The sequence below is a fragment of the Cetorhinus maximus genome, chromosome 3 (assembly GCF_964194155.1).
Source record: "Cetorhinus maximus chromosome 3, sCetMax3.hap1.1, whole genome shotgun sequence".
Lineage (NCBI taxonomy): Eukaryota > Metazoa > Chordata > Chondrichthyes > Lamniformes > Cetorhinidae > Cetorhinus > Cetorhinus maximus.
The window spans coordinates 163023630-163035819 of record NC_135881.1 but is presented as its reverse complement, the minus strand read 5'-3'; the positions used below and the strand labels follow the sequence as shown (position 1 = coordinate 163035819).

The window sequence follows — 12190 nt, the reverse complement described above, 5'->3', positions numbered from 1 at the left end:
TTCCTTGGTGAGTCTCACAATTCAGTGAAAAATTGGGGCAGATGTTTGCTGTGGGACAACCACAACCCTGAGTCAGGGTTCCCTAAAATTATTTTCTGTAGCACCTTACAAAGATTTTATGGCATCAGTCTAGCCCTGATTTTGGAAACCATATCTAAAAAAGGTACAAACACAACATCTCAAATCATGAAATTCAATTTGGCCATTTTATTAAAAACTTACATCAAGAACGTTATAATTAAAGTGAAATAGCTAAGTTAGCTCAGTTGGCTAGGTGACTAGCCTGTGGTTCAAAGTAACGGCAACAGCACAAGGTTTGATCCCTGTTTTGGCTGATATAGACTTGGGTCCTGCCTCCTCGTCCTATCCTATAGTAAAATCACAAACCTAGGGGAAAACTTGCTAACCTGACAAAATATATTCTGAAGTCAAAAGAACAAATATTGGAATCTGAAAGAGAGAGAAAATTGCAGCAAATATATGGAAAGGGTACCATTATTACTTGGAAGCAGTTACAAGAAGGGTTCAGTTCATTTATTTTTACTCTTTCAGATTCTTGCTATGCACTTCCAGCACTTTATCAATTTAAATTTCAGCGCAAAATACCATTATTTCCAACAAAATATATAGTCTGAGAGCCAAATGATATTTAACTCCATTGGTGCTGAAACACAAGTTAACAGCTCATGGTCACAGAGTTGGTTCCAAGGTTTTGGATGTACCATCAAGGGTTGCACAGCATCACTTCCATTACAGGATAGAAGAGGGAAAAAAATGTATACATCACTTTAGCCCACCACATGGCAGATAAAAGCTGCAGTGCAGATAGATTTTTTTCCTCCCTATCAAACCAGCATCCATTTTAAAAAAGGTTGTTGACATTACAAAAATGCAAATAGTTAACGTCCAATTATTAATAAAGATACCAATCTAGGTTTTATAAACTCAAGATAGCAGCTACAGCAATAACGACAATCCTCAGCCTTCCTTCATGTCAGGGGATTTGTAGTCTCTTCCCACAAATGCAAGACACACCAATTGTTGCTGAAATGTGCTGCAATAGCAATCTATATACAATAAATTAACTAGCTGTCTGGGATATTTACAGGCATCAAGGATTGCATTTTAACATGAAATGAAGCTACCAAATGTATTATAATATCCTGTTACTAGTTTTGTGGATCACAGGGACATACCTGAGCTTGCCATTTCCTCCAGAAGCCACCTGTTCCACGGAAGGTGGGGACTCCGCTCTCTGCACTAGCTCCAGCGCCTGTGAGAATGGTTATGTGCTTAGCTTTTGCAAAGACTTCCCGAAATTCGGCCAGATCTTTAAACAAAAAAATAAATCATCATAAAATTTCCAATCAAGAAACAGGTGTTGTACAATAAAGGTTCAAAGCATAATTTCATGAGGCTGCACGGTTGTGGAGGGGCCACATCTGATGCCAAGTGCATCAGATATTCAGGCACTTGCTGCTAATGACTTCTAGCAGGCAAGGTTCACAGTTGGCAGCAGACTCAAAATTACCCATTTGGCATTTTGAAAGTCCCAATCACAATTAATGTTTTGTATCAATTTACAGTTCTGTGTACAAATGGTACAGGTTCATTGCTCATACCAGTTTCAGCTTACCTCTGCTCTGTGGATGTACTCCTGCAAATGATGTCAAAAAATCAAAAAGATTAAGAGTGCGTTTATGGATTTTTTTTTTAAGGATTTTGCCTTTATGTTCAGAACCACTTAGGAATCTCCAGTAGTAGATCTACTACACAATTCTAATGATGTTGTATTGAATTATCTTTCAAAATACAATATGGCATTTGTCATATTGAAATGAACTGAAGATAACAGAACTGAGTGTACAACAGTCAGAAAAGACTGAAGACGCTGGGGCCCTTTTCTCTAGGGAAAAAATCAGGAAGGGTTTGAAAGGGTAAACAAAAAGATATTTGCACTTGGGATGTGAGAGAGGAAAGTGTTCAAAACTAGGTGGTGGAAAATGACCTGTTGAAGGTGAAGACTGGAGGAGTGGAAGTGAAGGACAAGACAGGTTTTATGGCGGTGAAAGCAGAAAAAGTAATCAACACAGTCAACCTAGGTGGGAGGGAAAAAAAGACATGGTGGAAGCGTTGGTATGGAAGGTTACTTAGAACAGGTGCGACAGAGAGAATACAATAGAGTCCTTGCTTGTGGGGGAGGGGGCTTGAGGAAGTGCAATTCAGGTAGCTGTGGGAGTCAGGGGTCAATGGGCTTATAGTGGATATTGGCTGATGGCCCAGAAATGGAGAGAGATAAGTTGAGGTAGGGAATGGAAGAGTCAATGATGGACCACGTGAAGGCAAGGATGGAAATGGGAAGCAAAGTTGACTAAATATTCCCATTCAGGATGAGAGCAGAAATTAATATCAATACAGTCATCAATGTATTGGGAACAAAAAAAAGGGGATCCAAGTAGGACTGGAATAAAGAATGTTGCACATATCTAGGCTGACACTCCAGTGTAGTACTGGTGGAGTGCTGTTTTGTTGGAGATGCTGTCTTTCAGATGAGACATTAAACTGAGCCTCATCTGCCCTCTGAGGTAGATGTGAAAGATCCAATGGCACTATTTTGAAGAGCAGGGAAATTATCCCCAGTGTCCTGGCCAATTCTTATGCCTCAATATCACAAACACAGATTATCTGGTTATTACCACAGTGCTACTTGTGGGAGTTTGCTGTGGGCAAATTGGTTACCGTACTTCCAAAGTTACAGCAGTAACTACACTTCAAAAGTACTTCATTGACAGTCAAGTACTTTAGGGCATCCTGTGGTTTTGAATTGTGCTATATAAATGCTAGTTTTTTTTTCTTATCCCACAATAAAGCAGGCCTGGCTAGGATCCATACAAAGGTTCTCATAGCAACACCTTTTATTTGGAGGAAGCAATTCGAGTCACATTGAATAACTTCTCCCATAACTCGACAATATTTCCATCCTATAAAACATTCTTCACCTCTTAATATAGAAAGGCAAGGAAGTTGTGTTAAATCTTTATAAGTCACTAGTTAGGCAAGGTAGTGTGTCCAAATCTGGGCACTGATTTTAGAAAGGACATCAAAGCTTTAAAGAGTGCAGAGGAGTTTTACCAGATTAGTTCCAAGGATAAGGGACTGCTGCTATGAAGACAGAGAAATTGGAATTATTCTCCTTAGGACAGAGAAGGTGAAGGAGAGATTCAATAGAGGTCTGCAAAACTATGAAGGGCTTTGATAAGGATAGTTAGGGAGAAACTGTTTCCAGTGGTAGAACGATCAGTAACCATAAGGCAGAGGTTTTAAGATAATTGGCATGAGAGCTAGGTGGGGTGATGAGAATTTTTTTTTAAAAAACATATATAAACGCAGCTAGTTTTAAGATCAGGAATACATTGCCTGAAAAGAGTTGTGGAAGCAGATTCAATAGTGGCTTTCGAAAGGGGATTGGATATTTGAGAGATAAAAAACAAGACAATGATGAAACAGGCAAGTGGGACTAGCTCTGTCAAAGAGTTGGCACAGACCTGATCAGCTGAATGGCCTCCTGTGCTGTAAAATATAGGCAGAATTTTGACCTCTGTGGGCGGGTGCGCGCCCAACCCGATCGAGCTTAAAATGACACATGTTGGCGTCAGGTGAGCAGCCTGATGGCAACGTGCACTCGCACAACAGTTTGGTCAGCGGGCACGCACATGGGAGACGGAGTCACGCCCGCCATTAATTAAGAGGCAAGTTAAGGCCCTTGACACCCCAATTATTGGCAATTTAACATTGCCAGTGTGATTTCTCGCCCGTCACATGTGCAAAACAGGCAGGCGAGCAGCCCACAATTTGCCAAAGCTCATCCACAGCCGGGATAAGGGGGGGTCAGCAGCATTGTCAACGAGAGTAATGAGAAGTTTTGGAGATCGTGTGCTGCTGGTTGCTTATTTGAACTGGACGCTCCATCTTGGTTCTGAACATTTCTAGGCTTCATTTCAGGACTTCCAGGTCCCCGGAGGATTCGGACAGTTTGGGCCCTTCCAGGTATCAGACAGCCTTCCACTAACCTGGTAAAGGGTATTGTGGTCTCCGCTGGAGGCACCTCCTCTGAGGAACAGGGGCAGAGGGGAGAGTAGGCCAGGTGTCCCAATGCAGCTTCCAGGGGAGGGACCTGTGGGAGGAGAGGCGCAAGGGGCACAGAGCCAGCAGTAAGTCCAAGGCGGAAGGGGCCACAGAAGGCAGCACTTTCCTGCTGCCAGGGTTTACAGGCGGCGATGCAGCTACCTCAATATGTCTGAGGTGCAATGCTGAAGGAGGCTCCGCCTCTCCAGGGAGACCGTTAACTCCATTTGTCAGATGATCGAGCCTGAGATCAGCTCTGACTGTGTGAGTGGAAACCCCATACCAGTGGCTCTGAAGGTCACAGCGGCCCTAAACTTCTATGCCTCCAGCTGTTTCCAGGGGTCAATGAGGGACCTGTGTGGAGTCTCCCAATCAGCTGTCCACAGTTGCGTCAAGCTGGTAACAGAAGCTCTGTTCAGGCGTGCATTGATTTTCATTCATTTCTGCATGGACGAGGCCAGCCAGGCTGAGCGAGCCAGAGGCTTCGCAGTGATTGCTGGGTTCCCCCGCGTCCAGGATGCCATCGACTGCACATGTGGCCATCAAGTCACCTGCAGGTGAGCCGGGTGCCTTCGTCAACAGGAAGGGATTCCACTCCATGAACATGCAAATAGTGTGTGATCACAAGCTGCAGATTCTGCATGTCTGTGCAAGGTACCCCAGCAGCTCACATGACGCTTACGTCCTGAGATACTCCCAGGTGCCGAGGCTCTTCAGTGCTCCAGCCTGACAGGATGGACGGCTGCTGGGTGACAAGTGTTTTCCCTTGAAAAGGTGACTCATGACGCCTCTCCACCACCCAAGAACAGAGGCAGAGCATCGTTACAACACGAGCCGTACCTCCACAAGGGCGGTGGTAGAGAGGACCATTGGTCTTCTCAAGATGAGCTTCCGAAGCCTGGACCATTCAGGGGGAGCACTGCAATATCCCCATGAGCGGGCGTCACTGATAGTGGTTACATGCTGCACTCTCCACAATCTGGCACTGGCAAGAGGGGGCCCAGTTGAGGAAGAGGATGTTGACGCAGCTCCACTGGCCACGGCTGATGAGTCCAGTGGTGAGTTTGAAGATGAGCACGATGAGGAGAACTCCAAGGGTGTGAAGCCAGACCTCGGTAACCTCCAGGGAGGCAGGGACACCAGGGAAGCATTGATCCAAAGCTCCTTCAGCTAGGCTACCAAATAAGAACCACCACAACATGCCAGGGCTGCCGCCTCCATCCTAGATCCCAGAAAGAACCCTTTCCTTGGCCCCCAAGATACACTGAGTGCCTGTGCAATAAAGTTTCAAGAGACCCACGTTCAGCGTTAAATACTGGTCTACCCTGCACCTACAGAACAAATGAAGCATACTCAGGCCAATAACACAAAATCAAATGTTATTTAATGTAGGAACTCTCAGATTCTTGAACTGAATAATATCCGGTGTTGGTTGTCGCACCATTAAAAAAAACAAAAAGCTAAATGGGGGGAACAAAAGATCACCAGTGAGCAGCCCCTCTTGTGCTTAGGGTGATTTAAACTTACGTTTACGGGTGCTACGTCTAGGTACTCCCCCCTTGCTAGCACTGGCATTGGGGTCAGCCTACTGACTCTGCTGTCTTGTTGGCCTTGATGACCTTGGCGGTCATCCTCTGGCCAGTGCCACGGCTGGCATCTCTCCAGTTGCCGCAGCCTCATCATATGCTACAGTCACTGGCAGAGGGGCGGAGGATGCTGCCATCATCCAGAGTGCCCTGAGAGGACCCACAAAGACGACAAGCAGCTTGTGTGCCAACGTGAGGTCACTCTGGACCTCCCTGCTCACCACTGATGGTTGGGCACCTAGCTGGGATACTAGGTGCTCCATCCATCTCACACACGGACACTGACTACCTGAGGTCATTGCCTATGTGAGGGTTTGCAGATCCGAGCACAAGCCAGGAACCCCTGATTCTGTTCCTGGAGCAGCATCTCCATGAGAGTTGCCAATCTCTCCATGGAGGAGGCAGTGCACTCGGCCATGAGGGTTAACGCAGTGCTCATGCTCCGCAGGGGCTCCTCCAAAACTGAGACCATGGCACGCATACCCTCATGGATCTCCGCCAGATCCTCCCACACACCCCGCTGGACGTCCAGCATCTGCTGCCTAATGCACGACTCCAGTGGTCCAACATCAGCCTTCAACTGAGCATTATCCTGGTCATCAGCAGTCCTCCACATGCCAGCGCCCTGAGCACTCTGCCTGTACCTCAAGCGACTGTGGTGCCCTCACCAACATGCACCGAGATACTTGACAGCGAACTAATGCCCACTGAGGTGCTGGTATTTGCACTGGTGCCTGCTTGAGAGACAAGGTGTGGCGCAGGTATGTGGGGAGCATGGTGGTCCTCCAGGGTCAGGAGAGGCCCTTCAGGGTCCGGAGTGCGAACGCCTGCTGGTGAACCTAAAAGGGAGAAGAAGAACATGTCATTAGTGAAAGTCATTGCACTTTCACTGTGCATGCCAGGCACCCTGGTGAGAGAACGGAGATCTGCATCATGCCCTCGTCTTTTCAATTATCAATGGGGACTCGAGGCTCACATCAATGAAGAGACTACACTAGAATGGTTGCACAAGCCGAAATTCTCACCTCAGTGCACTGCGCTCTTACCTTTGCCTGACACCCCAACCTCACCGCGGTCAGTTGAGCGTGGTGCATGGCGCCCCTCAAGCTCCAAGGCATCTTGTTCATAACAGGAGAGGATGAGGTGCTGTGGGGGTCCCCCACCAGTCCGCAACCTCTCAATACTGTTATGGGATGTTTTCTCCTGAAAGGACAGAGGAGCATTGAGTAGTCCACTCTCCGCCTGCAGCGCCACTACAGCCTGGCCACCCCACCTGAGGAACACCTCACAGGGCTCATCCGAGTTGTGGCCCTCGAACTGCAAGGCACTCAGTCCAAGCAACCAGGGCTCACCCCCTTGGCCAACTCCGGCGTCACTGACAGTTGGTACTCAGACTCTAGCACCCAAGGTCCACAGGGAACTCCCAGCCCAAAACACTTTAGTACACTGGCCCATGCCAACACATACTCACCCTTCCTCAGGTCATTGAAGCGCTTCTGGCACTGGAGCCAGGTGCGCCGTACCACATCATGGCTGCTCACCCAGGCTGCCACCTCCTCCCATACAACCTTGGTGAGGTGCGATGGCCTCCTCCTCCCATCTCTGGAGACAAGGGAGTCCCTTCTGGCAGCCACCACCTCCAGGAGGGCAGCGAGGCACTCGTCGGGGAAATGGGGGAGGCGGCCTGCCCTGTTGACCTCACCTCCTGCATGTGTTCGCCTTCCTGGGTCGCAGCCACGTCGCTATTGCTAGACGGGCTGCTTGCGCTGCTTCTGAATAGGCCGCCAGGTTGCCATTGGACCTGGCGGACAACAGGCCCCCGCCCGCCCCTTCTCAGAGGTTCTCCAGCCGACTTTCACGCTGGAAGGGCCTTAAATAGCCCACCGGTTTGAAATCGCCTTCCAGCCTCAATCGCAGGCGACGGTTGGCTTTCCGACTGCCACTACCCGCCGAGCCTGCCCAAGGTCAAAATTTTGCCCTATCAGTTTAGCACTTCAGTCCTTCACATACGTGAAAACAAACAGCGAGCAGAAGGAAGCGGGGAGAAGTGACCAAAAACGTGGCTGAAAAGACACATTTAAGAACAATTTTAAAGGCAAGGAAAGAGGTAGCAAAACCGAGACTAGAAATACAAGGGTGCATAGAACCCCAATGACTGAAGACTTTGCCACTGTTGCTGGAGTGGATAGGGTGGAAGACACATTCATGGCCAGCATGCATCACCTAAGCGCATCTGGGCTATGAGGCTAGAGAAGGTAGCAGAGACAGGTGGAACAAAACCATCTAAGTAAGTTTGAAGGAACTTTGAAATTGAGGCATTGGTAGCTAATGGAGGTCAGCCAAATAAGTGATTTGTGACACTGTGAAGAACAAGATATAGGCAATGGAGTTCTGGATAAATCAAGACTTCAAGGTGGAAGGAGGTCAACAGAGTAGAGGTTAATGTTTCAGTAGAAGTTGAGTGGGAGCCAAGGGAGAGATTAATGATGTTGCAGGATGTAAATAAAGTCCTGGTAATGAGTAGTATGCAGCGCCTGAAGCTCAGTTTTGGGTCATATAGGACAGAGCTATTAGAATACTTTCTGATGCCACTCAAGAATAAATAAATTATTTTGCAGTTAGGATTCCGACTACGTGGTTACAAGTCATAGTGCATGTTAAATTGCCCCACGTCCAAGTGGCATATTCACATCTGAGCTTCATTTTTGCTTTTTTGGTGGTGTCCAAGCTGCACAAAATTTTGCAAAACTGCATTTTTACCGATTAACAGTTATTTGACTAACCCAGCTATAAAGTAAATACAAATGCAAGTTATTGCTGTTGGCCACCATTTAGATCTCAACTAACCAGTGAAACAGGCTAACCTTCCAGAAGTGACCTCTGTTTGAGAAACCTTGCAGTTCACAAATCTGCTATTGCTTTTATCTACAAAACAGTGGCTACACTCATAATTCATTGGCTGGATTACACATTGAGATGCTTAGGAGACATTTCATAAATACAAGTTTTATCCCTTATATACAATGTGCTCTCCAGTTTCTAAAGTTTCTTTTTTGTTAATTATTATTTAAATCTCCATCAACTTCAGCAAAATATTTCTTCTGCCATTGGTGGCACTCCCAAATATAAACTTGATTTCTAGAGCCTACACAACCCTTAAGACCCATTGTGTGAATTTTGTGCTCAGCTGTTAGATTAACCTTCACCCCTTCTGTCCCACTAGAAGTATTCAGCCGCTTGTCCACCTCAATATTTTGGCATAATTCAATAACATAACACAAGTATAGATGAATAAATCACCTCTGCATTGATTCACAGTCTGTTGCATGTCATTTTGGGACAAATGCCTGTGCATTGACTGCATTGATGCACTGATGCTACTAACCCAGATCATTGTATTCTTGTCTAGTCTGCAGGAGCTTTTATAAACATTCCTTTTACAAACACGTTGAACATAGTTCAGCCTTTCAAGTAATCTTCCAACTCATCTATACAGAGTGATATCAAACATCAATACAAGACAGAGTGATGCACATAGAGGCAAGTTAAGCGTTTCTCTCCCTAGACCCAGTCAGGTGAAAGCAACCAATTAATTCACTTTTAAATGTTCCACTACCTGAGCTACTGTACTAACTACCCATTATTTAAGTTAGTATTCAAGCACTTTTTCCAAATACGAAACACACAAATGATTATCTACTGTTTCGACCAGCATGTCCTATATAGGTGTAATGCTTTAAACACCAAAGTGTACACAATCCTCACCCTGAGCCACATGATCCCAAGAGACAAAACAATTATAATGCAGGCCAATTAGGGAAAAAACCTGCAGTCTTTTTTTGACAATACTTAGCAATAAAAAGTAGTTTACATCAAATTAGTCCAATTTCCATTTCAGGATACCTACTTCATAGAGTTGACAGCACAAACAGACTGCTTGGCCCAAATGATCTGCATCAGCGTTCATGCCCTACAAGGGCCCCCTCTCACCCCATCATTATATCCTTCTATTCCTTTCTCCTTTGTCTATTTATCTAGCTTCCCCTTAAATACACCTGTGCTATTCCACATTCTCACTACTCTCTGGGTAAAGAGGTTTCTCCTGAATTCCTTACTGAGTTTATTAGTGGCTCTCATATTTATGGTCTCTAGTTTTGGACCAGTCCCACCCCCAAGTGGAAACATCACTTTGTCTATGCCATTGAACCATTTCATAATCTTAAAGAACTCCCAGGTCACTCAAACCGTTCCTTTTCTAGAGAAAAGAGCCAAAGCCTGTTCGAATCTTGCTTGATAAGAATACCCCCTCTGCTCTGGTTGCACGAGGCAATTTCCACACCGGCAAAGAACAGCCTCAACTCTTAGTTGAAGGGATTAAGTGAGTCAACGTTCATTATGAGCCAAAAACCTATTTCGCACGTTCAGATTTTTGGGAAAATGGAAAGTTGCCTGCCATACAATCTTGGCTCTATCCATGCACAACTTGTAAGTGTGAACCTGTGGTTTTTTGTAACCTAATCAGTTGAAATGAATGATCTACATTACAGTCTAACCTCTTCATTATTTTATAAATTTCAATTAAATCATCCCCAAGCTACATGTCACTAAATTATTTAGACCTAGGCCATTTTGAGCAACTGAAGCCTTGCCCTGCACCCTTTCCAAAGCCCCAATACCCACTATAAATTAGAAATTCAATTACATTAAATAATGATTTAACTATTAGCTGTTTCATGACGCAGCTTTACGTGATGTTTTACCTCATTATATTGCTGCCCTCAACAAAGTACCCACCTGAACTTTGGCGGTTCATTTCAATCTGGGTCACTCGCAACTTGGAAGGTCGCTTGAAGCAATTTCCCACCTGCGAAACAAGCTTCCTGGCGGTGAACTGAAGAAGAATCATTGCAATTACAGGCTGATTCTGAAACAAGAGGAACGAATTTAAAGCAAAAAGAAAAACGATAAAAAGAAACCTTACAAGTAATTAAGTCCCTGGTGTATCCTCAATAACGACAGAATCAGGGTGATTTCACTCCAGTGTGGGGGGAGGAGCTGAAAGTACATTAGACAAGGGCAGAGTGCAGGGTGCGGTGGAAGTTGTTCCTGTTCCTGCGTGTGACTGAGCCACTGTGTCTTAAAGGTCCGCGCAGACATGATCATGTCAACATGTCAAGGGGCCGGGCGGGGGGGGGAGAACAGAGATCAGGCCCGAGGTCCCGCCCGAGGTCCCGCGGCCCACAGGCTGACCCCTGGTTCCCCCCTGTCCTCCCCGGTCAACCAGCTGCGGAAATTGCGGTGTCCTCCAAACCCCCGCGTAAAAATGACCGATTCCATTAACCTTATACCCCAATTTACCTGCGCTGCTAGAGATGCGGGCGGGAAGAGCAGCAGACGGCAGCCAACTGCTCCCTCCCCGCACCGAGCAGAAGTGGCTGTTCAGACTGGGGGAGAGGGCGCCACCTGCAGGACCGGCGGCTACTCCGCGCAGTGCAGCGTGGAGAGTGGCACGTCCCCCCTCTGGTTAGGTCACTGTACACAACACAGGCAACCCCACAGGGCATCTGGCAACAATCACACAACCCATCTTAATCAGACAGCCCTGCAAATGTCTCCTAAATACATCCCCTCCCTTCGTGCCGGCCCCACTCGTCATTAAGGAGAATGTTATAGTGACAAAAAGAGAGGATGTCTTCCAAGGATCAAAGACTGAATCTATTTCAGAGAATGGTTAAAAAAAAAGGCAGAAGGACGCCTTTTCATTTGACCTATTGCGTCCGTGCCCGCTCGCACCTAGGCTCGCTCCCCCACCTTTTCCACTTAGCCCTGCAAATTTTCTCTCCCGATAATTTTCAAATTCTGTTTTGGAGGCCTCAAAATTGCACCTGCCTCCACCACACTTTCAGGCAGTGCATTAGATTCTAAGCACTCCTTGCATAAAAAAAGACTTTTCCTCACCGTTGCTTCTTTTGCCAATCATCTCAAATCCGTGTCCCCTGGTTCTCGACCGTTGTGCTAATAGGAACAGTTTATCCCTATCTACCTGAACACCTCTACCAACTCTTCTCCAAGGAAACTAACCCATCTCCAATCTATCCACTTACCTGAAGTTCCTCATCCCTTGAACTATTCTCATGAATCTTTGCTGCACCCACTCTAATGCCTTCACATAAAATGTTGTTTGATAACACTCCTGTGAAACACTTTGGGGCATTTTTACTATGTTAAAGGTGCTATATAAATACAAGTTTTTGATAATGTTTCGTACTGGATCCAATATGGAAAATCTTGCACTTACTCAAATTAGTATTCCATTTGCCTTTTCAAATACATCTGGGTGATACTATTTGCCTTTTTCTGATCACTTAACCACATACTGTAATGTCACCAGCACATTTAAGATGTTATTACAGGAAGTGTCCTCATATTATTTTGAATAGTGTGAATGTGTGGAGTATTGGATCAGCCCCCTTACAGAG

General features: G+C 46.0%; 1 protein-coding gene across 3 annotated transcripts in view; it reads right to left on the bottom strand.

Moving 5' to 3' along the window:
* LOC144678996 (NAD-dependent protein deacylase sirtuin-5, mitochondrial-like) overlaps positions 1 to 11778 on the bottom strand; it is a 37120-nt gene extending 25342 nt beyond the window's left edge. The window contains exons 1-3 of one of the 3 annotated variants that reach the window (XM_078539183.1): positions 11670 to 11778; positions 10506 to 10635; positions 1197 to 1330 (exon numbers count right to left, since the gene is read on the bottom strand). In XM_078539183.1, coding sequence (XP_078395309.1) covers positions 1197 to 1330; positions 10506 to 10617 — 246 coding nt within the window. In that variant the 5' untranslated portion in view covers positions 10618 to 10635; positions 11670 to 11778. Of the gene's footprint in view, positions 1 to 1196; positions 1331 to 10505; positions 10636 to 11059; positions 11199 to 11669 lie in introns of those variants that run through there. The other 2 variants (XM_078539181.1, XM_078539182.1) reach the window with 2 other exon arrangements.
* Positions 11779 to 12190: the final 412 nt, after the last annotated feature.